General features: G+C 38.5%; 1 protein-coding gene across 2 annotated transcripts in view; it reads left to right on the top strand.

The window, feature by feature from the left end:
* The first annotated feature begins 253 nt into the window (after positions 1 to 253).
* rab28 (RAB28, member RAS oncogene family) overlaps positions 254 to 15,968 on the top strand; it is a 42,599-nt gene continuing 26,884 nt past the window's right edge. The window contains exons 1-3 of one of the 2 annotated variants that reach the window (XM_084719618.1): positions 254 to 669; positions 8,349 to 8,445; positions 14,197 to 14,285. In XM_084719618.1, the coding sequence (XP_084575744.1) occupies positions 595 to 669; positions 8,349 to 8,445; positions 14,197 to 14,285 (261 nt within the window). In that variant the 5' untranslated portion in view covers positions 254 to 594. The remainder of the gene's footprint in view (positions 670 to 8,348; positions 8,446 to 14,196; positions 14,286 to 15,968) is intronic. The other variant, XM_084719619.1, reaches the window with a different exon arrangement.

The raw sequence follows: 15,968 nt of genomic DNA, 5'->3' as shown, positions 1-15,968 counted from the left end.
GTACAGTATTTCCCCTGAATTTTTGTGGTAAGTATGAAGCACAGGAAAAGCTAAATACTCAAGTAACGAAAAAAAAAACTCCTCAAAATTAACATAAGTATAGTACTTCAGTAAATAGTGAGTTTGTTATTATATTCAGTTAAAATAGGCCTATTTTGTGCTGTGTTTCTAAGGTTTTATTCGCACTTTGACCTTTGTAGCCATGGCAACGGCAACGCGTCACACACAGGACTCAACCACAGTACTGGTTACTGGGGTTCCTTGTTCTGATTTTTTCCAGTGAAAACAAAGGGCCTTGTGGCGCTACTGGCAATGTTTGCGAACTGAAATACTAAACCGTGTCCCTTGGCTCGTTTTCGGCGGCCGTTCTCCCGGTTTTAACCGAAAATGAGAGTACGTCCAGTCGACAGTGTGTGAATGGATCATGCCGAGCAGAGCTGCAGCAGTGTTAGTGGAGTCAAAATGGCGTCTGCTTGCCCACTCCACTGTCGTTTAATCCACCTGTGATTAGCTTGATAACTAGATTCCACTACCTGTGACTATTTTCTGGTGCTTCGGTTTTCCACAGACACAGTCGGGGCACATTTTAGCGTCATGTCGGACTCGGAGGAGGACAGCCAGGACAGGCAGCTGAAGATTGTAGTGATTGGAGACGGTGCGTGTGGGAAGGTGAGACCAGCACAGACACACATGAATTTACACGTACACAACATTCATGAAGATAGACTTTCAAGTCTAAACTCTCCACACCGACCGTGTCTATTTGGCTGTTGCCAGGAAGTTAGCCGTTTCACCGAACGTTGCTCATCCTGCCGCTAACGCTGCACTGTCTTCCTAGTCACCATGGCGACCGACGCTAGTGTAGCCACGTTAGCTATTAGCTAACATCATCCATGGCTAACAATCACAGACAACAATTGGGGGAAGAAGATCTACTACTTGAGCAAAAGTAGAAATACTATAGTCTGAAAATAGTCTGTCATAAGTTAAAGTTCTGAGTTTAAAATGTTACTGAAACAACTTGTGAAGAAGTATTATCAGCAAAATGTACATATAATAAGTAAAAGTATTCATAATAATGCAATATCCACTCAAATGCTCCGTGACTTAACATCTCAGTCACTAATTAAGTGCCAGTGACCTAAATGACAACATCATATGTCTTGATGCTCAGATACGGAGCTCTGGGAGAATATTGTTCATGCTGGTCAATACTGACTTAACTCCCATAATACAATATAAAATACATTTTGTTTTATAATAAATTTGTATAACTCCAATTTGATCAGTCAGCAGTTCCACATACTGAATTATAATATCTGCCAAACACACTTTCCATGCATTCTGCCTCAGCAAGTTACTCTGGCTCAAAATGTTAATTATTAGCATTAGAAACCTTATGTGGAATATGATTACAGTTGTTGAAAGCTCCAGGGATAGGCAAGGAGAGGTTGACAGCATTTTTATACAATTACTGTTAAAAAAGGAGGACCAGCGATAGAGCCTTTGGTCAAAATGGTCAGCTAGTAATGATTATGGTCATTCTAGAATTGTTTGTTTCACGATTTGTTTCAAGGGCTTCCAATGTCCTTGACCATATGTTGCCAGGAGACACCCAAACTCAGGAAATGAGATTGTGAGGAATACATCAGTATGGTGGGTGAAAAAATTTCAGCTGGGAAGTAGCAGCTTACTCAATGTCAGTATAGTTTGCAGTGAGAGACATGGAAGAGTAGCGAAGCTAAATGTGGGCAACAAACTTGGTAGTATATTATTTGTACTGCCTAAAATTGCCTTCACTGCAGTTAAGAAGCCATTTTCTTTATGTAAGATTAAGGAATGTATCAACATTAATTAACAACTAAATTAGCAAGTCTTTGGCAACCAGTGTTAATACTTACAACATCTTAAAGAAACTCTGTAATGGTTTGATGACAAAAAGTGAGGCATTAAACCTGAGCACAAGGTTGAACTGCTAGTAAGTTTGCCAAAACTGATAAGATGTATGTTGATATTTAATGAATTTTTTATCTGAGGTCGTCTGTCCACACTGATCTCATTTTTGAGGATGAGGGTGTTCATCCCAGACAGAGCTTGAAATGTTGAATTATTGACAGGGGAAAGTACTGTATGAAAAAAATCTTAACTTAATCGCTAGATAATAAATGGACATGGAGGATAAACATTTGTAAAATGGTAATGTTGACTGAAAATAGCAATTGTAGTTGCTCAGTATTAATCACACATTGTAATGGTGGCACGGTAAAGAGACATTCTAGTTAGGATTAGTAGAAAATGAAAATGTACAAATTTTCCCTTAAGTACTTCTGTAGTATGAACTAGAGCAAAAATAATGGCAACATTAAAAAACATTCAGTGGCCTATGTTACGAAGTTGAAGGGCACAGCAGTAATTTTGATTCTGTATCAAAGACGGCACCATGGATTTAAATCTGACACAAATCTGTTGTTCTAAACCTATTAAGTCTACCCAGCCCTTAATCCACGTTGCATGTGCCATTGAATGTAGTTGTAGGCTTTGTGCTGGTGGTGCTGCGCTTTATAGCAACTGAGCCCACTGTGACAAATATGTTGGATATGCTGTTAATATGCTTTCTGCCATTCTAATAGTGGTAACTTGTGGCGTTCATTTAAATGATTGACGTGAAGCCATTGTAAGGCTTACTTTGACAGGTATAATAATCACTACGATACACGTTCCTAATTAGGGATGCACAGTATTGGTGTTTGATATTTTCCAACTAATTTTGGGCGACTGCCAATGCTGATACTGTTATATGCACTTTTTTCAGCAGAAGAGAACATAAAGTTTCCTCTGCATGAACTGACATATTATTATACCTACTCTTATCATGATGGACCACTGACAGTTGCAGACATAAAATGTATGCATTCAATTAAAGAAAACTACTGCTGACAGTTTTTTTTCTTCGTTCTTCATTAAATAGTTGTAATAATCGGGGATGAAGGCTCTTGAAGGAATGTGATTTTGCTCTTACTCATATGACTGATGCTGAGCAATCACTGCAAATGGCAACCTTGATATCCGTTTCAGATACTTCAAAAAACCTCCACACCGGAGATCACCGGAGTCATGAGTTGTTTCGTGTGCACATAAAAAGCATCATCATGTCAGAGGAAATACTATTTCAATCAATACTGATTTTTCATTTTAAAAACCTGCTAATATAGTGCATCCCTAATTTAAATCAGCCAACTAAATTCACCACCCATGTATAGCCTGCTTTTTAAATTTTGTGAAACATATGTGGACACATTAAACAGACGAAGTGACACAGGAATACAATAGTTTAAATAAAAAAGTATTTCAGATAGGTACTACAGCTATGATAACTTTTCACAGTCCCTACATTTATCGTACACTTTGGGGCTACAGCTACTGCTCAGTGAACTGGGGGTAAAATGCTGCGCTGTACAGTATTACACAGAGTATGACAGTTGCTTTAGCTTGGCCCTTGTAGCTGGTGGTTGTTTCCATCAGTATACCTCTCCTCTCCTGGCCAAGGACCCCCGAATGCATTTGGCTCCAGAGTGAGGCCCCATTTAAGAAAAGATGTCTGGACAGCCCAGATGAGAAATGTTCCTGTTTTCTCATTTAATAGAAAAAGTAACAGTGTGAGGAGAGTCATGTGTAGAGACTTCCTTTTACAAATGTCTGAACCGTAAACAAATATACCTTTTTGTCAGTGCATTGTTTGGTCTTTGCTTAATCTACAAAAACATTATGTTCCTTTTCAGAACTACTGGACTGAATCATTTGGTATGTTTATTAAAATACTTTCAAAGATTTAACTTACATCAACAACAGGGGAATTCTTTCCTAGTCACACCAAACAATCATTTGCAGCAAAGCAAAGAGGTTGTCATGACAATTCAGCTTCATGTTTCTTCTTCAGTGCATCTCGAATCTCCTAATGAATGACTGTGAATGTAAGACCGGGACGTCAAGTGCTTTTCAGCTACACATCCCCTTTCGTAACTAATCTCTCCTTCCTCTGGGAGAAAGAAAATGAATGTAGCAGTAATGGTGAGACCCAATGAGAAAAATGAATGTTCTCATTCTGGAAAGTCGACATTTTCTTTTGGGGGAGGGGGTGCAGAGAACACACACAACTCAGTTCCCAGTAGATACGCTACATTAATAACCCTCCTCACACTGCTGCCAGGTGTCAGCTCGTCACTGTCTGAATGACTTACCTGCTTGTCTGTTTTGGGCAGAAAACAGGAGCCCTGCCCCCCATTTTGAGCAGGCAGCACTGACTGACATCTTGAATGCCGTTTCCCCCCTTATTAATGTCAATTTGCTCAGCAAATTGCAATCGGATCAGTTTTTCTTGGACAGCATTTTTGGTGGTATTTTCGCTTGTGGTTGGTTGTCCATTCAGAAATATAGGGAGATGTGGGAAGGCTTGTCCACCTGAACAAGATGTTTTTAAAATATGGAGTCTCACATTTAGCCAGGCTCTTCAGGTGCTGGGCAGAACTCACACACAGGTCTATTTTTCAACCTGAGCTACAAGCCACTCAGTTTTCCTGAATATTTGCAGTTCTCTTGCCCATACAGTAAAAAGGAGCTGTAGGTACAGGTCCTGTACAATCAGATTCTAAATCAGAAGGCCAACATTTATATCTGTCTTAACTGTTTAAGGAGAATAAAGAGCCAGTTTTGATACGATGCTGCAGAAATGCACTGCATCTCATACAAGTTGCATCACATGAACATAGTCAGCTTGCCATATTTTTTTCCCTCTCTCTCAGTCTCTTGTTTCAGTAGAACTTCCCCCATTTCCCGGCATTGGTATCACTGGTGACCCTGTGCTGTTCTCTGTTGGAGTGTCAGGATTACGCCAGCTTTTACATTCGCTGGTTAGTTCCAATTGTACGTTGGAAAAAAAGGACTACGTTGAGGGAGGAGAGCCAAGCTACTGGAATGCCAAGACAAATGGCCGACTAGGCCAACACGAGCATGTGGAATAAATTTTTGCTGTCCGAGCTTGTTATTCCTGTGTTGTCAGTGATTGTTTGGGCTACTTAAATGGCCGATTTTCTCCTTGTTGCGTCAGTCACCTCTAGTAATTTTTCAGTCACTCTTGTGCCTGTGACATGCTCCACAGGCTTAGAGGAAAAAAAAAGTCGTAGGTTAGTGAACTTAAGGTGAAATTAGTTGGATAAAAGTTTGTTCTGCTCCTCCAAGGAAATGTTAATAAAGAAAGCCAATGGCAAAGGTCAGGATTACACATTCAGTAGGTTTAATTAAACCACAATTTAAAAATCCAAGCTGAGATAAACAAAGGTTTGACATTAAAGGTGGCATCCACAATGACAAGTTAGCACTTAAAGAACGGCAAGTAGACCATTGTTTACTTGAAGAAGATAGTATAATATATATAATATAGTTGTGATTAATTTAGTTGTTTAATTAATTGATTTGATTAATGATTGCAGGTCTGATAAAAATAGAACCCTGTACACAAAGAACTGGTTGCTGGGACAGTAGAGAAGCTCATCACTATGTATGAAATCGTGTTTATTTGTCATGGAAGATAGAAAATTCAGTTTAATTTAATTGTTATGTATTCAAATTTGGAATTGTGAGGCGGTACTGGTACAAGCTCTGTGCTATGTGACACACGCGTTACACGCTGTCATGGTGTTTAAAATAAAATTAAGTGTTTACTATGAGATGTTCAAAGTGTGTGTATGTAAATTTTTATCACTGCATAACAATCTGAAACAGGTTTGTATTTGCAGTGCAGTTTGCTGTGATGCAGTCATTGATCAACCAATTTAAAATAAACAAAATCCACTTGTAATGAACAGACTAATGAAAACTGATTGTGGCCAAACACCTAGGGTGATTTCAAAATGTTATCTTTAAAGAAGTGCAGAGAACAACTAGTAGAACTTCCATGGCAGATTGGAGTGATGCAGTGAAGTGATGTGAATTACTAAAACAAATCTATTAAATTATGTAGAACTGAAAAAAAGAACTGAACTTTAGGACAATGTTTCAGACAGTTGAAAGAAGAATTTGGGACTGTTGTGGGAGAAAAAAGTTAATTTTGAGCCCTGAATGAAGAAGACAAAAATCAAAACATACAATGCCAAAATATAGCTGGGGTCAAACAATGTAACACTCACCTCACTACTGGTTAAAACTGTAAACAAACCAAAAATGACCACTAGGCCACCACCATGCAAACACTGACAAAAACTAGCATTTACATTGTGGAACATAAAACAGCTGAATTTCATAGACTCATTCCAGGCATGATGGGAAATGTGTCCCATCACTACAATATTTAAATACGAATCCTCGTTTTGATCCGCTCCTGTTTGCCCTGTTAAAGTTACTGGATTATGTAGTTAATACAAACTCAACACTTCCTGTATCCATTTCAAATTAAAACCCCTCTTACGTTTCAGTGGACAGTGTAAATTTATTATGAGATTATGAGAAGCATAGTACTTTAGGGCAATTTATTATGTATTTTAAATTTGAGTCCTGGGGAGACACCAATTTTCCCTTTTGGGTCTTGCTCTAAAGACGTTTGGGAACCCCTGCTCCTGGAGTAAGAAATGCAGTTTTATCTGAAACATTATTTGGCTAAACCTAAACCTTCTGAGCATGAATGGAGGTAGATTAGGGCACAGGCTCAAGTGAAAGCTTAGTGGATTGAAAGAAAGAATTTAGTCTTAAGTTCTCTAACCCACAGCAATTGTCAAGTATCACATTAAAATGCATTTGCTGCCACATGACCACTCAGGGAATCCCATTGCTTCACTTCGCTGTTGTGTTTATGTAAGCACACTGCTCTAAAGATAGCTAATAGACATTCAGCACTTCATTTTTTTCCCCCCTATCCTCATCCATCAAAATGAATTAAACTTGGCATGTCAAGTCTGCGCTATGAATTCCCATGGATTTCAGGAGAGCCCCTAACATGCTATTTTTTTCCCTCCTCAAACACAACGGTGACAGTGATGGAGGTTTTATAATTTGTGGCAATTATTAGGTCTGCAGTCTGGAGACATGACACATACTGCGACACCTGTTTTTGTAATTCACGTTGATTTTCACTGTCAGAGCTGTGGCTTAGGAGTGGGACAGCAGAGGAGGCAGACAATTACATCAGCATACCCTCCAGTCAATCATGACATTTTTGAAGGTACTTAAAATGGATTTGTAATAATGAAATTAATGTCCTGCAGAGCATACTTAAAGGTTGGATCACCAAAGAATGTGAGGAAAAAAGGTGATTGTAATGATTCTAAATATGTCAGAACAACCAGCAAGGAGACTGAACATTTTGTTAATTTATTTCAACACAGAATAATAACACACAAATCCTGTTCAAAACACGAAACACAGGGATAAATAACTTCAACTTCACAAAAACAAATACAGACTAATCAACACAATGGATGATGAATACTTAACAGTTAACTTGCTACGTTACAAACTCACTCATGTCCCACTTTACTCCTCCTTTCCCCACCTGAACCCACCATATCTTCACCATCCTGGCGTCAGATTCCTGGTTAGTATGGCTGTAAGTCACCCCAGTAATGTTACAGTATTACCGGTCATTAAACTGGCCTCTGTCGGCCTTGGTGGCTGTGTCCCAGTCTAATAGAACCACTAATTAGGTAATGGCAGCCACAGTCAGCAGCAGGGTGCTTGTGTTACAAGAGAAAAGGTCCATGTCCCAACAATCCCCTGATATTTTCATCTTGGGCCTGATGGCAAGGCACAGCTCCTGAATGGGGTTCAGGGTGCTTTTCTTTATTTTGTTTTCTGCGACTAACGGATGAATAAAAACTTGGTCAACTATTAGGAGGGCAGTCTCAGAAAACAGTCACATAGCAGTGTTTTGATTTGATAAATTATACCCCTCTATTTTTTTTATGAAATATTAGAGAATGAAATATTGTAAAAAGCTTACTTTGGAATTGTGTGAGTGAAGTCAAAGTTTTTCTTTGTCTGTTCACCACTGAAATATCCCTTAATCAGGAAGTTCTTTAATATACTGTATATTTTATCTGGAAGGAGTTTTGCAGTATCGTGCATTTTATTCTGGACCATGCTGTAATTTTAATTAAGTTTTAATGTTATGCATATTTGTGTGAATATTGTTTATCAGGTAAATACTATGCACCGAATTAGGGATTCTCCTTTATCCGGAAAGTATTTTCTTTTAAAACCACTTATCTCCTTTAAAATACATATTTTCAGCCCTGTTGATTGCTGCAGAGGTGTTCTGGCACTCATTCTCTGTGTCTCTCCCTTTTGTCTCTCCGTTTCAGACATCACTCGCCACCCGGTTTGCACAGGAGGCCTTTGGGAAGCAGTACAAACAAACCATCGGCCTGGATTTCTTTCTGAAGAGAATAAGCCTTCCAGGTGAGACACCTTCGCGATCTTTTGGGAGAGCTCACTTGTTCAGAGACTCTGCACAGACATGCGTGTTGTACAAGCACATAGTGGCTGACCGCAGACTTGTTAATTCAATAAAATGCCGATATGATATGTATTTGGCAAGATTGTGCTTAGACAGACAGGCTTAACTATTAGTGGTTGTTAAAGGGCTACTCTACCTGTGATCTTTTCCAGGTTTTTCAAATGTAAACTCTAGGGATGTCTATGGCTTCAACTAATGATTAATTTCAGTTGATTAAACTGACTTTATTATTTTCTCGGTTAATCGATTTGATCCATAGAATGTCAGAAAATTGTGAAAAATGTTGATCAGTGTTTCTCAAAGCACAAATCAATGTCCGCAAATGTCTTGATTTTCCCACAACCCAAAGATATTCAATTGGTCATCATAAAAAAGTTAAGAAACCCAAAAAAATATTCACATTTAAGAAGCAGGAATCAGAGAATTTTGACTGCTTTTCTTTAAAAAATACTTATACCTCTTAGTTGGTTATAAAAAAACTTTTTTTTTCCACTGACAGCTACGCCAATGTTAGACTACTGAGTCTTGATTTGTGAAGATCAACAGATGGTTTTATGCCGTGACAACTGTCCTTTATTTAAATTAATCTTTAAATATGGGATCAATTGTCATGTAACAGCTGGTGAGCTACACTGTGTCGTCTTTGTAGTTTTTTTTGTTCACATACTGGACACTGCAAGTTGGTGGGGCAAAGAGGTAGAATTGTCACTTCTGACTTTGATTTTGATCATTGAAATTTAGAGCTCATTTTGATCAATTTTAAATTTCATATTGAATTTGTGACATCCCTTGTAAACTCCCATTCCAAGCTGTGGCGTAGGTTAGAGTACTGATGCGCTCAAAAGGAAAACTACTGGGAAGCTACAGAATTATATAAAAACTAGAGCTGCAACAATTAGTTAATAATTGATTAGTTGTGGCAACTATTTTGACAATCGATTAATAGTTTTGAGTCATCACAGAAAAAAATGTCAATTGAAATGTAAATGGAATATCTTTGAGTTTTTTTTTAACCATTTTTTAACGGGGATGGGAAACAAAATGGGGATTTGTGGGCAGAATCTTGCAGAAATGGAATATAATATTCATAAGTATGTTTTCATTACTGTATAGTCACTAGAAAATAAGAATCACATTTTCGTTACCTTAGAATGAGCCGTTTATATCTACAGAGGACACGAGTCCTCTTCTGTTGCTCCTCCATGTTTCTACAGTAGCCCACAACAGATTAACACTGGTTTTAGATATGACCTTTTGCATTTTGTGTGCATTTCATGGCAACTATAGCAAGGTCACCACTAGCTTCCATTAAATCCTACACACTGGTCCTTTAAGTTTAATATCAACCTTAAGGCTTTGGATGTTCCTGTGTACTTAACATTATCAGCCTAAAAAAAAAAATCAAGAATATTATTCATTGAGAGTATGACAAAGAGACTTGTTGTTCCAGCGTCACTTTCTGTTCATCATATTTTTATTTCTCAGATTTTCTGGCACTGTTATTTTATATTTTTTATATTTTCTTGTTCTACCTTTTCCAGCCAGAGTTTGTCTGTCAGGTTAACTCAGGACCTGAATGTGTCTTTTCTGGTAGCTCCTCATTGTAGAGTGTCTGCCACTTCTCAGGCTTATTCACTCTGAAAGCTCTTCTCTCCAGAGCAAACAGCACACTTTTTTTCTGACTCCACAAGGCCAATGGACAGCTTATGTCCAAACGAGCGAGCCTTGCTCATAATTCTGTGGGCACCGTACAGAGTAAATACATTAACATTTTATATCCATATCGCTGATCCCCGACTTCAACTGATCTTTGTCCTCCACCACATAAAACATTCATGTTCCTATTTGTTTATGTTGAACCCGCAGAAATAAAGCCACACTCTGTATCCCCCTCAGATCTGTAAAATAAATGTTTATTGACTAATGCTATATTTAGACGAAAGCACTCCATTTTTACTTCCTACCATGTGAAATGGGGATTTTCAGCATTTTAAATGGTACTTCTAAAACTCTGCCAAGGACTAAGCTCCAGAAATCTGCAAAGTGCCTCCATTCTTTCATTACTAATAAAACAACATTAGGCAAGGGCAAATTAAGTGCTAAAAGTAAAAGTTATGCTGATTTGTGAGTTGGCTGAAGGATTCTATTTTGATTTTGTGTCAGTTTCAGCTTATGAGACTTAGGAGAACTAAACCCCCAAAAATGTTGTGGTGGAGTCAGGATGAAAAGAGCCAACCATAAGCACAGGCTGGGCTCAGCTCCTTAATGTGAACTCGAACAAATGCTGTTAATCGTTTGACTTCTCTTTCCAGTAAGTTTCTTTCCTGAAACAATCACAGCGTTAAAATGTAGCCTTTGTTAAAATATAGTGTACATACGTCTGTATCACTGAGGCAGCACTAACATAGGGTCCAGCACCGGGGTTGTTAAATGGCCCATTTTCTGGGGAATTGGGTGTTGATGAGCTGATGAAGAGGAGGGTGGCTCTGCGAGCTGGGTGGTCCCAAACTTCGTTAGGACCCCCACCCTGCCTTGTATTGGAGAGGTTGTGTGGCTCTCCGGGTCTCTGTGGGGCTGTAAGGGTCTTTTGCAGCAGGGGGGAGAGTAGCCTATAGCCAGCGCTGGCCCCTCTCACCATGAAGGCCCAGCTTGTCAAACTTAATGTACATTTTCCAACGCAGGGAGAGGTGAGGCGAGGCCGACTGGCACACAACAGCCTCCTCTGTGTGTGCTTTTTATAACAATACCTCTTCCAGATGTCTCTGCCAAACCAATGAGGTACAGGCGGTGAAGGGGATTGACTTGAGGTGAAATATACTTGATAAATTCTGTCAAACTCACACTGTCGGAAGCAGCTTTGTCCAGGTTCACTTCAACTCACACTGAGAGGATGATTATCTTATCAAAGTGCCTTTTTTCTCACCTCGTTGTCAGTTTTAAAGCCACTGGAAACCCGAATCCACAATAGACTTTTGACTATGTACTTCAGGATCTTGTGTACATAATAGTAAGTAAAGAAGCACAATGAATGACAGGGCTGATAAATTATCACCGGGACATTATTTGGAAAAACTTAATGAACAGAGTCAGAACTGTTTGTCAGTTAGATGTGGTTTGGTCAGAGCTAAAGCTGCAATGAGTAATCGATTGTTAACTTCATTGCCAACTATTTTGATAATCAATTAATCTCTTTGAGCAACTCTTTAAGAAAAAGAAGTCAAAATTCTCTGATTTCAGTTTTTCAAAAGTTAATATTTTCTGATTTCTTTACTCCTCTATGTCAGTAAACTGAATATCTTAATAATGGGTTGTGGACAAAACAAGACATTTTAGAGTGTTAGCTTTGACTTTTGGATACACTGATATACATTTTTCACCCTTTGATGACATTTTGTAGACCAAACAACTAATTGATTAACCAAGAAAATAATAGAGAGATTAATCAACAGTGAAAATAATTGTTAGTTGCAGCTCCAGTTAGAGCTATGGAATATTAAATGTTGCATTTTTGCTCACTACATCTGAGCCTTTATCAGATTTATCAGATTATCAGTGACATAATCCATATTGGCCATGTAAAGCAAGTAATTATTGGCTATCAGTATTGATTGAAAAAAATCCCTAATAGTAAGCCTTTAAAAAGTATTGGAAATTGGTTTAAATCCACATTCCTTTAAAGGTTTGTATACTTTTCTGATATTTGAATTTGGTGTGTTTATGTGGTTATTGTGAAAATTACACAGTCAATTCCATGAACCAATCCATAAAAAAAAGAAAAACAAGTCACTTGTCCCACTGAACAAGTGCAAAAAAACCCCCCGTTTCATCTGAGCCAACTCACCAACAGGCAAGTTAAGCCGTAATATCACTCCAGACTCACTTAAAAAAAATCAGTATTGGTCTAAGTGTACACTATATTTAGAATACTGTCACTGCTGTACTTTTCTGATAGGGAACTGTAGCTACCATCTATGCTGTCTTTAAATCCACCAGACTTCTTTGATGAACAGTAATTTTACCTCTTATAACACAGGAGTTGCTGCACTACAGCTGCCTCAATCTGCAGCAAGTGATGGTAGGTCGGATCCCCACTGGCATGTTAAAACACCAAAGTCACGCAATAACATGAACAAACTAATTGAGGCAGCAGTTGTCCTGCAACTCACATTCTGTCTGGTGGATTTCAAGACAGCATAGATAGCAGTTACCGTTCTCCATCGGGAAAAGGCTGTTTTATGGAAAGTGAAAATTAAAAAAGCTGTGAAAATATAATAAATCTAGCATACACTTACACCAATGTTGATATTTTTTAGGTACCTGGAATACATTTGACTGCAGCTCTCATCCCCTGCAGTACATTGCTTGGTACTTAGAGTCTTAGACGTGGTCTAAACAGCTCAGTGTTTTTTGAACTAGGTTTTCTAATTGTTATGAATGTTAGCTTTCAGTCAGATTTTTGTGGACATTTAATGAGACATTCAATTTTGATATCATATGCATTTTTACTATTTCAAACCAGAGTCCTTAAGGTTGATCTATTGGGCTCATAATCGCAGTTTCTACTTCTTGCAAAGCATAAGCAGAAAAATGTCAGCACTGTTGAGTCAGCGTGAATCTCTGAAAAACAAATAAAGCTAGTGTCCAGGCATGGTGGATGGGTGGGGATGGCTCTTTATAACACCAAAGAACCGTTATTCATTGCACTCCTCAATGTAGCTTTACACTGACACTGTATAGTCTAGATGTAGTGACTGTGAACCTCAGCGTTTCCTTCCCTTGCTTTAAAAAGGGGACTTATGAAGGGGTTGAGTCGTCCAGCCGTGTCCACAGTGTACGCTCTGCTCCCCATCGCTGCTCCAGGCCAGCGCAGGGCCCTCATCACACCAACATAAACTCCTCGCTGTCTGGTCCTCCCTCCTCCTCTTTTTTTTTCAACCACCCCTTTCATTTTCCAGAGGAAGAAAATATTCATTTGGATTTGGTTTTTGTGCCTGTCTTTCTTTCTCTCTCATTCACTCCTTCTTTCTCTTTCCACAGACATAAGGACAAGAGTCTTCTTTTCCCTCTTATTTTGTGTTTAATTATTGCTATTTTCCTTAACAGCACATAATTCTCCTCACTTTCCCAACTTGGCAGGATATGGCACAATGCAAACAGCTCTTCCCAGCCTAATAAGAAGTCATTTTTTTTTACTGCCACGGTATTGAGAATGTTTAAATTAGAGGGTAGAGCGTACCTATTCATCCCCCTCAATCTCTGGGCTGGATATTCTTGGATGTGAGGTGTGGGTGACCTGCCAGGCAAGAGCGCTTAGCATGAAAGATTAATCGCTGATTTATTGTTTCCATTATGTACATCAACAACGTTGACTTTTATTGTAGAAATTGCTCACCCAAAATACAGGCTCCAGTTACAGCTGACTCGTTATTTCCTCAGGATCATGAGCTTTGTTAAAACAAACAAGTTAATGATTAAAGAACAAAAACATCCGGAGTGGAAACCCACAGTTTTTTATTCATTTATTTATTTGATTAGCAGAACAAAGCATTTTTAAGAAAAGAAAATATGAAACTGAACTATGAAACATCTATTCCCCCTTTGTAGAGCTTGTACATTTGTACACATTTTTTTATTATATAAATGTCAGTTGTTTTTGATACTTGAGGTTTTTCTGTCTCTTTTTTGCACTGCAGGCAATTTGAACGTGACCCTGCAGGTGTGGGACATTGGAGGCCAAACGTTAGGAGGGAAAATGCTGGATAAATACGTATATGGAGCTCACGTAAGGCAACACACACACAAATTCAAACTCAAAGTCCTCTTTTGTTACTTTTCATTCTACTTAACAATCATATCTGCATCTCTGGTTTGTGCTACAGTCTTTAATTCCTCCAACATGAAGGCAAAAAAAAAGACTGTCATTGACTCTAGTAGCCCCAGGAAGGGTAGGAAATGTGTAAACGTACAAACCAATGGTTGTACATGTTTATGAAAAAGTAATAGGAAGCGCAGGAAGACTTGGTTTCCAATATTACTGTATTGGTGACTCTTCAAGCTTATTATTACAGCCTCGGCAGCTTCATTCAGAACCTGCCACTCCCTCCCTCTGGAGCCAAATCATAATAAACATTCATTGGATACACAGTGAGTGTAGCAGGTCAACAGAGCTTTAAAAATAAGGGTATCTCTACTTTTGCATATTTTTTGTGACCAGAAAAAAACAGCAATGTATTATTAATTTTCAATGTAATTTTCCTCACAAGGTGACATGACATAAATACACAAATTATACACACACAAGAACAAAGAAAGGGGCACTTTTACAGAGATGATACAGTTTTAATGTTTTCTGCCAGACTGAATAAATGAAAACACTGCACACTGTGTGTCCATACAGTGAGTAATATGTAACAATTGTGCATCCAAAAATGAGTACTGCAGCCCAAATAGTGAGTCGGAGTGACTGACTGTATATTATATAGGTTGAATCCCTATTTAATGTACAACCTATGGTTGAAGCAAGTTGTTCCACCTGCTCCCTCCTCCCCAGATTTGAGGAAGCTCTGGCAGGCTGCAGGAGCGCAAATCGAGTGCACCATTATAATTTGACAAAAACAACCAATGATGAATCCTACCCTGTAGGTGTTTCAGCTGTTTACTGTTAATTGTCTATACAATTACACAAAAGCCCACTGCTCTGAAAATAAACACTGGATTCAGTGACTGCTGTGCTGCCTGCCAGACTTCATTAACATATTGCTAACTTTAACTGTTATAAACAACTTATAAGATTATTAATGATTTCTTACAACTCATAAAAAGACACTTGCTCTTTCAGCGAACATTTTACATTAATATGACCTCAAATAAATGTGAAATAGGCAAACAATAACATAAGTTACGGACTCTAGTAGAAATTTTGAAGGACACTGGTGTAGTGTAGATGTTGGAGAAGTGAATATTTCAACTTAGCATGTTTCCTTAATCTCTGATGACATATCATGGTAATTTCATGATTTATTACAGTAAATATTTTGCACATTTGCCCTTTAAAACAATTAAAACTGAAAGTGTTTCCCAGTATTTGATAGTACTCAGCTCGTACGTGAATAGGCGTAGAGAAGAAAAGGCCACTAATTGATCCTCCATTTAGTCTCATTCAACACATGTCCTGTGGAAAAACTCAACCATGTGTTGATTAAAATGACAGCCGAGCTCTCTGCAGACAATGCAATCTGTGTCAGTGCGTACCAGTTTGTACATGTGCCAACAACATCAGCGTCTGCAGGTAGCCATGTTGTGATAGATGAGTGCTCTCTGTCACCTCCAGAATGCCTCTTGTTTGAAGAGGCCCACTTAAAGACCACGGTTTGTCTAATCCAAGACCTGTACTGCAGCTTAAGATCTAACATTTGGGCACAGGCAGGAAATTTGTCACCATATACCATCTATATGCAAGAACACT

This window comes from Lutjanus erythropterus, chromosome 5 (genome assembly GCF_056507025.1).
Source record: "Lutjanus erythropterus isolate fLutEry1 chromosome 5, fLutEry1.hap2, whole genome shotgun sequence".
In the NCBI taxonomy this organism is placed as follows: domain Eukaryota; kingdom Metazoa; phylum Chordata; class Actinopteri; order Lutjaniformes; family Lutjanidae; genus Lutjanus; species Lutjanus erythropterus.
Note: the sequence above shows the minus strand (reverse complement) of the source record. Positions and strands in the feature narration are given on the sequence as shown.